This window comes from Nycticebus coucang, chromosome 10 (assembly GCF_027406575.1).
Source record: "Nycticebus coucang isolate mNycCou1 chromosome 10, mNycCou1.pri, whole genome shotgun sequence".
In the NCBI taxonomy this organism is placed as follows: Eukaryota; Metazoa; Chordata; class Mammalia; order Primates; family Lorisidae; genus Nycticebus; species Nycticebus coucang.
Genome location: NC_069789.1, coordinates 83,341,719 through 83,356,317, shown reverse-complemented (window position 1 = coordinate 83,356,317; position 14,599 = coordinate 83,341,719). Strand labels below are relative to the sequence as shown.

The window sequence follows — 14,599 nt, the reverse complement described above, 5'->3', positions numbered from 1 at the left end:
TTACACAAAATAGAATGTTCTGTGTTCCTCAATTTTCCTATTTCTGATGAGCAGTTATTTGTGATAATGGTGTAATAATTATTATATGTATTACTATTGGTACACAGACAACCACATTTTCCTTAATCTTTTACTAACACTTAAAAAAGACTAAACGTTTACCCAACTCAATAATTGTAAGGAGTTTTTCCTCAAAGTGTCAATTCGATTTGCTGTTGTTTTGGAGACTTGAAGCAATTAACATCTATGGGAAAATTTCTTACATACAGGTAGTGTATTCCTCCTGCCCCTTTTAACCAATAGTCTTACTTTTCTTTTTTTTTTTTCTCGCAGTGGTTTTAACATGATTTGAGACTTTCTTTGAAAGTAAAATGGAACAAAAGTGAAACACCATGAACTTTGTTGCCCATCATTGTTTTATTTTCGATTTTGACTTACCTTTGTGTGAGGGTTCTTTAAAGAAGTAACCCTGGGCAGCGCCTGTGGTTCAATGGGTAGGGCGCCAGCCCCATATACAGACAGTGGCGGGTTCAAAACCGGCCCCGGCCAAACTGCAACGAAAAAATAGCCAGGCGTTGTGGTAGGAGCCTGCAGTCCCCGCTACTCCGGAGGCTGCGGCAAAAGAATCGCCTAAGCCCAGGAGTTGAGGTTGCTGTGAGCTGTGACAGCACAGCACTCTACCAAGGGCAATAATGTGAGACTGTCTCAAAAAAGAAAAAAAAAAAAGAAGTAACCCTGTTTGCAAGAAGGGGGTTGAAGGGCATTCTAGCTTCCCCACCTAGGGTAAAGGGCTAGGACACAAGGCAGTCAAAGGAGGAACTAATCAACATTCTACCACTTACAAGATTATTCAGTTCTGTTTAGGGGTTATTAGAGGAAGGAAAGAAACCATGGGAATAGCCAATTTTTGTCCTTTCATTTTATACTCAATGCTGGTACACGGTATTCCTTTCACATTCTACTGTACATTGCCTAGAGAAAGAGCTGCAGATCATCAAATACTCATCCATTTTCAGATGGTCTAATGTGGCTCATTTAAAATCTTCCACTCATAGTCACACTGCATCAAATAGTGCTAATTTAAGTAGGCCATTGCATATAACGCACCCTCTGAAACAACACCCTTCTACCATTCAGACCAAATACATTCCTTTTTCGTTCACAGAAAATATTTAATATCTCAGAATCATGTTTGTGCAATGACGTGAAAATACTGTTCACCTGTAACTCAGGTGACTCATCGATCTGAGACTAAGGGGATGCCAAATTTCTGTCATTTGCTCATTAAAGGTAGTATCCTGTATAACAACTACTTCTAATACTTTCCGAATCTTAATGTGGAAGAGTATTGATCACCATAACTTATGATCTTATTTACAATAGTGGGGTGACTCTTTACATTTGGATTCCCTTACTTGTCTGCAGCGACTTCTATAAACACCGCTGGCGTGGATTGGATATTTGATCTTGGGGCCAAATATTCCTCGACTTTGTTCTCTGGCGTTAAAGGAAAGGTTCGGGCTCTGAAGGCCGAAGACCTCACAGTGGATTTCACTGTAGAGGGCGGTGCCTTGCAGAGGGGAGGCCCCGTTGTGATGGGTGTCCCACCTGTCTGTCCTTCACCCCCTCCCTACCCCCTGGTTTGGCCGGTGGGAGCTCCTCCCTCCGGCCGGCGCCGGGCAAGGGTCTGCGGCTGCCCGCGCGCGCGCCCCTAACACCGGTCCCCGGCGGCAGTTGGGCTCCGCTGGGTCGCAGGGACCGAGCGGTCAGCAAGCAGAGACCCCGCAAGCTACGGCTCTGGCTCTCCGCGCGAGCGCGCTCGGCTCCGCCCCGCCCTCTTGGCGCGCGCCCCCGCCAGGTCCGCTCTCTTCCCCCACCCCTGGCGCGGACGGGGTGGATCCAGCGCACTCCCCTCCCCCGAGCGGCAGCGGCGGCGGGCGCTGAATGAGAGACGCCGGCCGCCTGGGTCGGCTAGCGCTACCCTAGGCGGTGGCGGCGGCAGTGGCGGTGGAGCGTGAGGCCGGCGCCGTCTTTCCATCCTCCAGGGCGACGGCCGCAGCTGCCCAGGTCGGTGCTCCGGCGGCTGGGCGGCGCGGGGGAGGGAAGGTGGGTGAGCTGCACCCCCGGGGCGGCGCTGAGCCGCGGCGGCGGCGGCGCGGGGAATGGCGGCGGCTCGGGCTCTGCGGTGTGTGGCTCCCCGGCCACCGGCCCAGGGGCTGCTGGCCCTCGGCGCGGGGAGGGGGCTGAGGAGCTCGGGCTGAAGGAGGAGAACTCTGGGGGCCGCGCTGCCCTGGGTCGCTGGCTCTTGGAGTCTGGAGGCGCCCGTGCGGTCGCCACTCAGGGGCACCGTCCCGAGGCCGGGGGCGCAGTGACCCCCCGAATCCGCCTCGCCTAGCTCTACCTTCTGGGTGGCGGAAGACCCCGACCTCCCCTCGCGCTGTCCCGGCGCTTGGGGGCGCCTCAGCCTCCTTTCAGGTGAGCCCGAGCCGGGCCCGCCGACCGGGACCGGCCGAGTCGGGCCACACCCCCTCCCCTGGCCCTGGCTGCTTCGCCCCCGAGTTGGCCGCCAGCGAACCTGCGGACTCGCGGTCAGGGTGACCTGTTGCGGAACGGCCCGCAGTCCGAGTGTCCCGCAAGCCCCGGCCCAGGGTGGGGGTTGGGGGCTGCCTCCTGGGCTGGGCTGGCCTTGGGCCGGGCGCGGGGTGGGGGGCGCTGCCCCGGCTGGGTTTGCTCTACAGCCCCGAGCCGGCATAGTGGGGGTAAAAAGATTCAGGACGTATCTGATCAAACACTTGCAAAGCCGGGAGAGCTGTCCGCAAATATCCGGAATTCCACTGCGGTATCGGATTAGGTAGGCTCATAAACACCATGCCTTGGAGGTGTTTGGGAGAAACTCGAGCCGTGAGTGAGGAGCTAATATCTAGAAAATAGTCGTAAAGCTGTGCGGAGCTAAATTATCCCCCACCTGCCCCTCTGGAAGCTCTTTCTCTGTAGCTGTGTGTTGTGTAGACGCAGGCCAGTTTCAGTGTACGTGGGTGTGTTTGGGAAGAAGCTGCGAGCTGATAGGAGGTACCTAGTACAAATGTTAATTTGATCTGGGAGGGGTGAGGGAGGAGGAAGGAAGGGCACTGAGGAGGAGGGGCAATCGGAACACTAAATTTCAGGTAACAAAACACTAAAAAGAAGTATTTTATGCCCAGTGTTCAAGATCATAAAGTGGAAACAGGCAGCAGTTAGTTGTGCTTTATCGTTTATGTGCCTTGGCTATATATATATATATTTTTTTTTTTTTTTTTTTTTCCAACTCGTCAGTTGCTTCAGAGAGCCTTGTTTTGTTATCAGTGTTTTGAGTTGACTTTGGTGCTTTTTGTATTCACCATTAGATCAACTCTTGTTCAAGTTACTTTCGCCGTCACACTTGTCACATAGCCTGCTAGCCATAAAGCCTGTTCCACCCCAAGATAATTATGCTTGTACAAGTGCCTTAGGATCATAAATATAATTAAGTGTATTTCTCTTAGTACTAAACATCTTAACTCTGGACTTTAGAATTGTGAAGGAACTTATATCCAAACTGTATTATTTTAATAAAGATAACCCCTAACTCAAGCTGTGTAGGCATGAAGTTTATCGTGTAGTTTCAAAGATTTGGAAAATAACTTGTCTTTTTAGCCAGGTATAAAGATCACATTTGCCGGGTGGTGGCTCACACCTGTAATTCTAGCACTTGGGGGGCCAACGTGGGTGGATTGCCTGAGCTCAGGAGTTGGGGACCAGCCTGAGCCAGAGTGAGACCTCCTCCTCTCTAAAAAATAGCCTGATGTTGTCCTGGGCATTTGTAGTCCCAGCTACCTGGGAGGCTGAGACAAGAGAATCGCTTAAACCCAGGAGTTAGAGGTTGCTGTGAGGTAAGATACCATGGCACTGTACCCAGGGTGACAGAGTAAGACTCTGTCAGGAAAAAAAATTGCATTTAAGGATATTAGATGTCATTTTGAATAAACAATTTCAGCATAATTAATATATTTTTTTTAGACAGAGTCTCACTACGTCTCCCTCAGTAGAGTGCTGTAGTATCACAGCTCACAGCAACCTCGAACTCTTGGGCTTAAGTGATTCTCTTGCCTCAACCTCCCAAGTAGCTGGGACTACAGGCACCTGCCACAGCACCTGGCTATTTTTTGGTTGTAGTTGTCATTGTTGTTTGGCAGGCCTGGGCTGGGTTCGAACCTGCCAGCTCCAGTGTATGTGGCTGGCACCCTAGCTGCTGAGCTACAGGCACTGAGCCCAGCATAATTAGTTTTAAATATAGTTCATTTTCTCTTTTTTAAAATTGAGTGTCATGGTTTTATTTTAATATTTTTATTCCCTGCTCACCTAAGCACAATAATTTTTGAAATGGTAAAATGTGCCTTTTCTCCATTATGTTCCACCTTTCATTGACTTAAAATTTAACTTCAAAATACTCTGTGCAGGACTCTGGAGATACTGTGCACTTTGCCTAAATTTTTTTCAATTGGAACAGAAATTTAAAGATAGCATTTGCATTGTCAGGATTGCAACACACTTTTCTGATACTTATTTATAATATCAGAAAGAATACTCCCAAAATTTCCTGAGAGGAAAGCATAACTTAAAAACTGGCTTTGTGAATCACATATGTATGTGCCAAGTTATTTATGTGCGTTTTTAAGTACCTGATACACTCCTTTTTGGGGTTATTATGTTATTACAGTTGAGTGTAGTGAATGATGGCTAAGTAGGTGAAATAGTTCTATTGCAACTTAAAACACTTAGGCTGTTGTCCAGAAGCCCAGTTTGTTAATTTGTTCTTTCATTCTACTCATTTATTGAGTACCTACCTGCTACCAGTTAGTCTTCTAGATGTATCTAAGGATACACCAGAGAAAAAGACAGGTTTGTGCCCCGATGGAGCTTAAATGGCAAGTGGGGAAATATATTAGTTTAAAAGTTTGAGTAGTGAAAACTCCTCTGGAGACTTTTTGATTAAGGATATTTTGTTTTTCCTTCCAAGAATAGTGGGAATTATTACTTAGTGAACAAAAACATTAAGACAGTTGTTTTTAAAATATGCCTATGTTTATATATGTTGGGTGTCTGGTTTCTAAGTAAACCAAAGATAAACATTCTACCTGAAGTCAGATGATGGCATAGTTTACATGTGGTTAAACCAGCTTTCTCCTTTTTGGTTTATGTAGTTAAATGAAGTGTTTCCTGAAAATATTCTCTCTCGGCACTTGTTTATAAGGGAATCTTAGGTGTTTGTTTTTTTATTCTAAAATTTGAAAATACACCTTTTTCTTCTAGGTGACTGACTGAACCAATGCCCTACTGTTCTTCTATAGAATCTGATCATTATTGCTGATAAAATCAAAAGTTTGACTGAAAATGATAGTTTTCCCTCTTGACACAAGTATGGCAAACATTGGTAGATTACAAAGCTCTTTTTGTGTATTATTGATACTTAAATATTTTGTTCTCATCAGCAGAGTTTCCAAAAATTAACAATGACCCTATGTAGGCATTATTTTCTGTATTTAGATGAGAAAACTAAGGTTTGGAGATACTAAGCAAGCCATCAAAAAGCGTGGTGAACCTGAACCCAAATTGTAATTCTTTTTTTTTTTTTTCTTTTTTTGAGACAGAGTCTCACTTTGTCACCCTCTGTCGAGCACTGTGGTATCACAGCTCACAGCAACCTCAAACTCTTTGGCTTGAGCGATTCTCTTGCCTCAGCCTCCCAAGTAGCTGGGACTATAGGCGCCTGTGACAGTGCCCGGCTAGTTTTAGAGATGAGGTCTCACTCTGGCTCAGGCTGGTCTGGAACCTGTAAGCTCAGGCAGTCCACCCTCCTTGGCCTCCCAGAGTGCTAGGATTACAGGTGTGAGCCACCCAAATGGTAATTCTTGCTAGAATGCTATACTTCATTTCAGGGCTTAAGATCCTGGTGGGAGACCATCAACATCTGGTGCTGTAGTTCAGCATTTAGTAGTATACTACTGTTCAGTTTTTCTAGAAATTTCTAAGTAACTTTTAAACTTTAAGGCAAACTATTAATTGAAATTTAATAAAAAATTTTCTTTTTATGAGTTAAACTTTTTTTTTTTTTTGTAGAGACAGAGTCTCACTTTATGGCCCTTGGTAGAGTGCCGTGGCCTCACACAGCTCACAGCAACCTCCAACTCCTGGGCCCAAGCGATTCTCTTGCCTCAGCCTCCCAAGTAGCTGGGACTACAGGCGCCCGCCACAACGCCCGGCTATTATGAGTTAAACTTTAAACCTATTTATTTTCTCTAAAAGTACTGCCTTTTTTGGGCTATATAAAATAGACACAGATAATTTGGGTTTACTTTTAATGACTCATGTTTGTAAAAGTAAGATGTATTAAAATGAATCTTATTCGTTTAATTTTTTGAGCCAAAGTTTCACTATGTCACTCTCTGTAGAGTACTACAGCATCACAGCTCACAGCAACCTCAAACTCTTGGGCTTAAGTGATTCTCTTGCTTCAGCCTCTCAAGTAGTTGGGACTACAGGCATCTACCACAATTCCCAGCTATGTTTTGGTTGCAGTTGTCATTGTTTAGCAGGCCCTGGCTGGGCTTGAACGTGCCAGCCTTGGTGTATGTGGCTGGCTCACTACTCACTGAGCTATGGGCTCTGAGCCAATGAATCTTATTTTTTGAATATGAGGTTTTTACTTTGAGGTGACTACATTTGGAACAAAATTGTCACCTCAGTCTAAATACTGTATCTTTTCACTCAGTTTTCTTTCTTTCTATCTTCCTTTTTTTTGAAGCAGAGTCTCTCTGTTGCCCTGGGTAGAGGGCCATGATATATAGCTCACTGCAACCTTACCTCAGCCTCCCAGATAGCTGGGACTACAGGCGAGTGCCACTATGCCTGGCTAGTTTTTCTTTTCTTTTCTTTTTTCTTTTTTTGGCTAGTTTTTCTATTTTTGGTAGAGTTGGGATCTCACACTTGCTCAGGCTGGTCTTGAACTTCTGAGCTCAAGCAATCAACTTCCCTCAGCCTCCCAGACTGCTGGGATTACAGATGTGAGTCACAGATGTGATCCTGGCCACCTTTTACTCAATTTCCAATTAAATATAATTTAAATAGCTTCAAACTACCTCAGCCTGAGTGAGGTTCCTTGGAGAAGAAAATGAATGTATTCTATTACCCTATAAATTGTTTCTTAACTATGTCTTGCTTTCTCGTTGATTTCTCTTTAATGAGAGAATGAAGATTGGATGTGATAAATTTTAATAACTTGGTTTTTTTTTTGCAGTTGTGGCCAAGGCCGGGCTTGAACCCACCACCCCCGGTATGTGGGGCCAGCGCCCTACTCCTTGAGCCACAGGTGCCACCCAAGAACTTGGAATTAATATGGAATCTTCCTTAATTAATATCTTGAGCTTGTGATTTAGGAAAACTCGTAACCACATAATAGTAAGCACTAGAACTTAAAATGTGTGACATCTACCTATTCTGTGGAAAGAAAAAGGTTTTTTTGTTTGTTTGGTTTTTGAGACAGTCTCACTTTGTGGTCCCCCGCACGCCCCAGTGCCTTGGTGTCATAACTCATAGCAACCTCAGACTCAAGTGATTCTCTTGCCTCTTCCTCCTGGGTAGCTGGGACTATTGGATCCCACCACAATACTCGACTATATTTAGAGACAGGATCTTGTTTAGCTCAGGCTGGTCTTGAACGCGTGAGCTTAGGTGACCCGTTCCTGGGCCTCTCAGAGTGCTGGAATTAATAGATGTGAGTCACCCAGCCCGGCCTGAAAGAAAAAGTTTCAATGCAAACTTACCTAATCACTTTACTGAGTAGCTAGTTAGGGATATAGGAAGGGTGGGTGTATATATACACACGCACTCAACACAACATACATACATGTAGATAGAGCAATGTTCATATGACTTAACTTGAGGGGGCTTGGCGATTTATGTCCCCACAGAGAACTTTTGGTACTGGCTCTTGAGTAACACATTGGTTGGGAGTGCGAGAGACTTAAAGTGATGCTTTCATCTTGAATTTAATTGATACCCTTCTGTTATTTTACTTATATGGCCTTTTCTCAAAACAGATTTTCATTCTAAATGTGATTTCCTTTGTCGTTTTTGCAGAGGCTTTTTCTTTTTTTTTTGAGACAGAGTCTCACTTTGTTGCCCTCGGTAAAGTGGTGTGGCATCATAGCTCACAGCACTTGGGCTTAGGCGATTCTCTTGCCTCAGCCTCCTGAGTAGCTGGGATTACAGGTTGCAGAGGCTTTTTCTGAAAACACTATCATAAATAGCATCCTCAGTATACTCTGTGCCCTTACTTTGCTTTATTTTTCTCCACTGCATTGATTTATCAGATATATAGCATACATTAATTTATTTGTTATCTGTCTCTGTCTCTGAATGTAAGCTTCATGAGGGCAAGAACTTAAGCTTTGTTCACTGTCGTTTTCCAAGTACCTAGAAAAATACCTAATGCATAGATGATGCTCAAATATTTATGTAGTGAGCGAATTCATTGGTCGTAAGTGATACAAACATGCTTGGTTTTGTTCCTTTTTAAAAAACAGTATTTGACTTTAATTAATACAACTATGCAGTTAAAAAGAAAATTGTAGTAAAAGGCTTAGACTGATGGAACATGCCACATTGGAAAGTCCGAAATCCAGAAAGGTCTAAAATCTTAAGCTTTTTGAGTGCTATGATGCTTAAAGGAAATGCTCTTGGTGCAGTTCAGATTTGGGTTTTTGGATTTGGGATGCTCAATTGGTAATGCATGTATTCCAGAATTCAAAAAAAATCTGAAATCATAAAAATCTGAAACACTTCTGGGCCCAAGCATTTCAGATAAGAGATACTCAACCTGTAATTAAAATGCCAATTCTTTGCCTTGGGTTCTGTTCTCAGAGCAAAAAAATTTCGATATTATTATGTATTTTGCTTTTTACTTCCATTCTTTTTAATTTTCAGTCATGAATGCATAGTCTCCTATTTTATTTGTTTTTCAATTTTAGATAGAATCTATCGGCTTTCTACTGTGGAGAAGGAGTCCTTTCGAGTTCTTAAGTCACCTTGAACTTTCTTTGCTATGGTCCTCCCAGTGTAGTTATGTTATGCTTTTTATTAAAACTGTTCATTGTTTGCATTATTGTGACTTTGTAAATATGTTTACAGTTGAACCTTAATAGTATATTATAATTGTATTTCCTGCAGTTAAAAATTTTTTTGTTTTTTCTTAGTTTCCTGTTTGTCTCTTAAATTTTTCCTACCAACTATCCCAGTATCTTCAAATGCATCAGGTAATTGATCAATTTTTTTTTTAAATTAGGAAAATTTTTATTGCACTCTCTGTCCTCTTGCTTAGATCTGCATTGCTCCTCTCCACTTAATGCTGCATACCTATAGCTGTGACTTCCCTTCCTCATGATTCTGAGAATTCTGTCTGCCTTTTTCCTGTGCTGGACGCCTGTAATCTCTGGATTCATGTCTTCTACTTTCTTTTTTTGTTTGTTTTTAGTTTTTGGCTGAGGCTGGGTTTGAACCCACCACCTCCAGTCTATGGGGCCGGTGCCCCACTCCTTTGAGCCATAGGCGCCAGCCTCTTCTACTTTCTTACCTTTTTTTTTTTTTCTTTTTTAGAGACAGTCTCACTTTGTCGCCCTCAGTAGAGTGCTATGGCATCACAGCTCACAGCAATCTCTAGCTCTTGGGCTTAAGTGATTCTCTTGCCGCAACTTCCCAAGTAGCTGGGACTACAGCCTCTTCTATTTTATTTCCTCCTTTGTTTTGGGGAAACACATCCATTAGTAACTTTAGGGATGAGCGTGAGCATGTGGAGATGTGAAATTTTTGAGATATTTATATTGCCGAAAATACAGGGTGTACACATAAACTTCGTGTGCAATTTACTACATTAAACTATTTTAAATTGCACACAAGCTTTATGTCCACCTGCATTTTCCTTCTACCCTAACACTGGTTGATCATTTGGCTGAGCTACATATAGAATTCAAATTTCTCTCCAAATTTAGGGGATTACTCTATACTCTCTAGCTTCAGTTGGTTATTGAAAAGTTTTAGGTCATTCAAAGTTTTCGTCCTTTATATGTGACCTGGTCCTAAGATCTTTTCTTTTGTCATCAGTATATGTGATATATCCCTCATATTTTATATGTCTTGCATGGATCTCATTTTACTTTTTGTGCACAGAATTTATTGGGCCATTAAATCAATAGTGCCTACGATTATATGGAGAGGAAAGATGATCTAGTACAAAGGTCAGCTAACTTTTTCTTATTTATTTGTTTTTGAAGTGGGGTCTTGCTTGAGGCCCACATGGAGTGTAGGAGAATTATCATAACTCACTGGCAGCTTGAACTCCTGGCCTCAAAGGATCCTCCTGCTTCAGCCTCCTGAGTAGCTAGGACTACAGGCATATACCTCCATACCCAGCTAATATTTTTAACTTATTGTAGAAACAAAGTTTCCCCATGTTGCCCAGGTCGGTCTTGAACTTCTAGCCTCAAGCAGTCCTCTTACCTCGGCCTCTCCAAATGCTGTAATTGCAGGCATGAGCTACTGTGCCTGGCCTTTAGAGGGTAGTAAGTGTTTTAGTTATTTTAGGCAATGCAATTTCTGTTACTGCTACTCAGCTCTACTATTGTAGCGTGAAAGCAGCCATAAGCAGCCTAGGGTGTGGTTTGCTGTCTCTGATCTGTGCATAGATGGAAGGATTAGCCTTTGTTTTACCAGGAGTAGGAAGAGTTACTATAGAAATAGGAGAAAGACAAAATATATGGAGAGACACATGATGGTGGCAGTTCAGAAAGTTCTCATCTGGCTGTTTCTGTTTACCTTGCAGAGATGGGAAACCTGTGGCTTTCTGATTTCAAGATTGTTATTTTTTAAGCACATGAGGTAAAAACAGCTTCATCTTTCTCTGCTGCACTCCTTTGAGAAAAGGATTTGTTCTGTGATTTTTGGATTTAGTCAACGGGCCACATTTGGGGATCTATCTGGAGAGCCTCATGTGGATTTGAGCCTGCAGGTTCCCCACCCTTGCACGGTTTATGGAAAACTAAGGTTGTCATTTGAGAATAAGGAAGAAAGGGGGTATTTTGGGAGAATGAGAAGAGAGGGAAATAACATGCGATACATTTGTCTATCAGAGAGTCAAAATGAATAGAATAGGGAAACAAAAGTGTTGCCGGGCATCATTCAGGGCTTGCTTGAGAGAGGTGATTCTGAATTTCGTGCTCCTGACTTTTTAATAAGAGTATTGCTGGCTCAGCATCCATAGCACAGTGGTTATGGTGCCAGCCACATACACTGAAGCTGTTGGGTTCGAATCCAGCCCCCGGCCAGCTAAAGACAGTAATGACGACTGCAACAAAAAATAGCCAGGTGTTGTGGTGGGCACCTATAGTCCCAGCTGCTTGGGAGGATGAGGCAAGAGACTCACTTAAGCCCAAGAGTTTGAGGTTGCTGTGAGCTGTGATGCCATGGCACTCTACTAAGGGCGACATGGCGAGACTCTGTCTTAAAAAAATAAATATTATTGGGCAGCACCTGTGGCTCATTGGGCGCTGGCCCCATATACCGAGGTAGCGGGTTCAAACCTGGCCCCCGGCCCAACTGCAACAAATAAATAGCAGGGTGTTGTGGCAAGCACCTGTAGTCCCAGCTACTCTGGAGGCTAAGAAAAGAGAATCACCTAAGCCCAGGAGTTGGAAGGTGCTGTGAGCTGTGTGATGCCACAGCACTCTATGGAGGGCAATAAAGTGAGTCTCTGTCTGTACAAAAAAAATATATATATATATATTTATATATATATGTGTATATATATGTGTATGTGTATATATATGTGTACGTGTATATATGTATATATATGCATATTTTGCTAAAATTTCATCATTAAGTCTAATGATTAATTAGGCATTAATTGAATAATGTCTTACTATTGGTTTTTGATTGGTAATGTAAAGCTTTTGATAGATAACATTAAAAAACACTATTTACTTTTTAGAGACAGAGTCTCACTTTGTCGCTCTCAATAGAGTACTGTGGCGTCACAGTTCACAGCCACCTCCAGCTTTTGGGCTTAGGCGATTCTCTTGCCTCATCCTCCCAAGAAGCTGGGACCACAGGCACCTGCTACAATGCCTGGCTATTTTTTTGTTGCAGTTTGGCCGGGGCTGGGTTTGAATCTACCACCCTTCGTATACAGGGCTGGCGCCCTACTCAGTGAGCCTCAGGCGCCACCCTAAAAAACACTTTCTAGTCTTAATTTTCTAAAAATTTTTTGTTAAAAAAATAAATGTGTCAGATTCATTGTGTTTTGTCTGTATTGGTGGAGATGATCATATGTGTTTTCCATTAACCTAATAAGATGGAATACATTAGTAGATCATACCCTACTGTGCTAACTATGCATTCCTGAGTTAAACTCCATTTAGCTGTGATGCATTTTTTCCACTCACACTACTGAATTTGATTTGCTGGTGTCTTAGAGTTCTTAAAAAATGTTCATCTATCAGTAAGATTTCTATGTATGTATTTTGGTTTCAAAGTTATATTGGAGAATTTGACTTCATAAAATAAAGCTTTACCTTTCCCCCTCTATTTTTTGAAAATAGTTTTATAGCATAGGATATAGGGAGTATATACCCCATAATGGAACTATTGATGTAATGTGAAAGGTAAAAAAAAAAAAAAAAAAAAAATTTCCAGAAGAAAACATAGAAAAATATTTATATGACCCTGTTATAGGGTAAGATTTTTAAAAAAACAATACAAAAGTACGAAGCAGAAAAAAGGTTGATACATTGTGTTTGATTAAATAATAATGTCTGTTCATCAAAGAATGCTACCAAGAGAACAGAAGGACAAATGACACACTGGAAAACTTATTTGCAGTACTTAATTATCTGACAGAGAACTTGTATCTGGAAAATATGAAAATCAGTGCAGAAAAATACAGGTAACCCAATTTTAAAACAAATGAGCAAAAGACTGGAAGAACCATTCATAAAATGAATTGTCTGCTTGGCTAACGGTAAGAGAGTATTCACGTATAATTTCCAGAGAACTGTAAATTAAAACCATAATGTGATACCACCACATACTCACCAGAAGGGTGTTAATGAAAAAGTCTGAAATGCAAAGTGTTGGCAAGAATATAAAGCAGTGGAAACACTTACACATTTCAGTTGGGTTTGAAAATGGGTGTAGCCACTTTGGAAAATTCTTTGGTAGCATCTGCTGAAGTTCTATATGTATATGCTCTGTCATCTAGCAGTTTCACTTCTGGGTATAGACCCACTAAAAATGAGGATAAATGGGCATGGAAGGGCATGTTTGATAGAGGAAAACACAGGAATAAAGCTCCACGACCTTGGAATGGGCACAGGATTCTTAGGTGAGGTGCCAAAAGACACCAAACACAAGAGCAACAAAACAAAAACATAGATAAATTGAACTTCATCAAAATCACAAACTTTTGTACTTCAAAGGACACTATTCAGAAAGCGAATAATCTACAGAATGAGAGAAAGTATTTGCGTGTCATACCTGGTAAGAGGCTTCTCTTCAGAACATATAAAAATTCTTCATTCAGTAATAAGTGAACAAGTCAGTATAAAATGGGCAGAAGAGCTGAATAGACATTTCTCACAGAAGATGTACAAATGTCCAATTATTACATGAAAGGTGCTATCATTGCCTATCAGGGAAATAAAATCAAAACCACAGTGAGATACCACTTCACGCTACTGGGATGACTCCAATGAAAAAATTAGATAGCTGGGGATGGTGGCTCACACCTGTAATCCTAGCACTCTGGGAGGCTGAGGTGGGTGGATTGCTTGAGCGCAGGGATTTGAAACCAGCCTGAGCAAGTGCGAGACCCCATCTCTAAAAACAGCTGGGCATTGTGGTGGGTGCTTGTAGTCCCACCTATTCAGGAGATTGAGATAAGATTGCTTAAGCCCAAGAGTTTGAGGTTGCTGTGAGCTGTGACACCATGGCACTCTACTACAGGGCTACAGAGTGAGAAACTGTCTCAAAAAAAAAAAAAAAGAAAGGAAAAGAAAGAAAAAATAACAAGTGTAGGTTAGGATTTTGAGAAATTGGAGCCCTTATACACTGGTGGGAATGTAAAATGATGCAGCTCCTTTGGAGGACCATCTGGCACTACCTCAAATAATTAAACATAGTTACCATGTGACCCAGTCATCCCTCCCTTGGAGCAGGAAAATCTATTGAGACAGAAGGCAGATTAGTGGTGGCTAAGGGCTATAGCACGAATAAAGGAGGTTGTAGCTAAAGGGGGTGGAATTTCTTGAGGGGAAGGTTTTTGTTCAAAAAAGTGACTGGTGATGCTTATACATATTGTGAATATATAAACTAATGGGTAGAGTGTATTGTTACGTGAGTCATATCTCAGTAAAGCTATTTTAAAAAATGGGAAAGGTAATCAATGAAGTAACAACACAGCCATAGTATTTAACTGAGAAAAGCAAGGTGCAGAGGGATATCCCATTTTTATGAAGCAAACAACAGCAACAACTTG

General features: G+C 42.3%; 2 protein-coding genes across 7 annotated transcripts in view; one reads left to right on the top strand and one right to left on the bottom strand.

Annotated features, from left to right (window-relative positions):
• The first annotated feature begins 1,721 nt into the window (after positions 1-1,721).
• Positions 1,722-14,599, top strand: part of RALGPS2 (Ral GEF with PH domain and SH3 binding motif 2) — a 193,887-nt gene continuing 181,009 nt past the window's right edge. For 3 of the 6 annotated variants that reach the window (XR_008383058.1, XR_008383057.1, XM_053605424.1), the window contains exon 1: positions 1,728-2,067. The gene's annotated coding sequence lies outside the window, so the exon portion shown is untranslated. Of the gene's footprint in view, positions 2,068-2,271; positions 2,476-14,599 lie in introns of those variants that run through there. The other 3 variants (XM_053605427.1, XM_053605428.1, XM_053605426.1) reach the window with 3 other exon arrangements.
• On the bottom strand, positions 1,790-2,892 carry LOC128596456 (translation initiation factor IF-2). The gene is given in 7 exon segments (XM_053606080.1): positions 1,790-2,196; positions 2,199-2,316; positions 2,319-2,393; positions 2,396-2,501; positions 2,503-2,557; positions 2,560-2,633; positions 2,635-2,892. Coding segments are annotated over 7 exon segments (1,071 nt in total). The 5' UTR covers positions 2,871-2,892.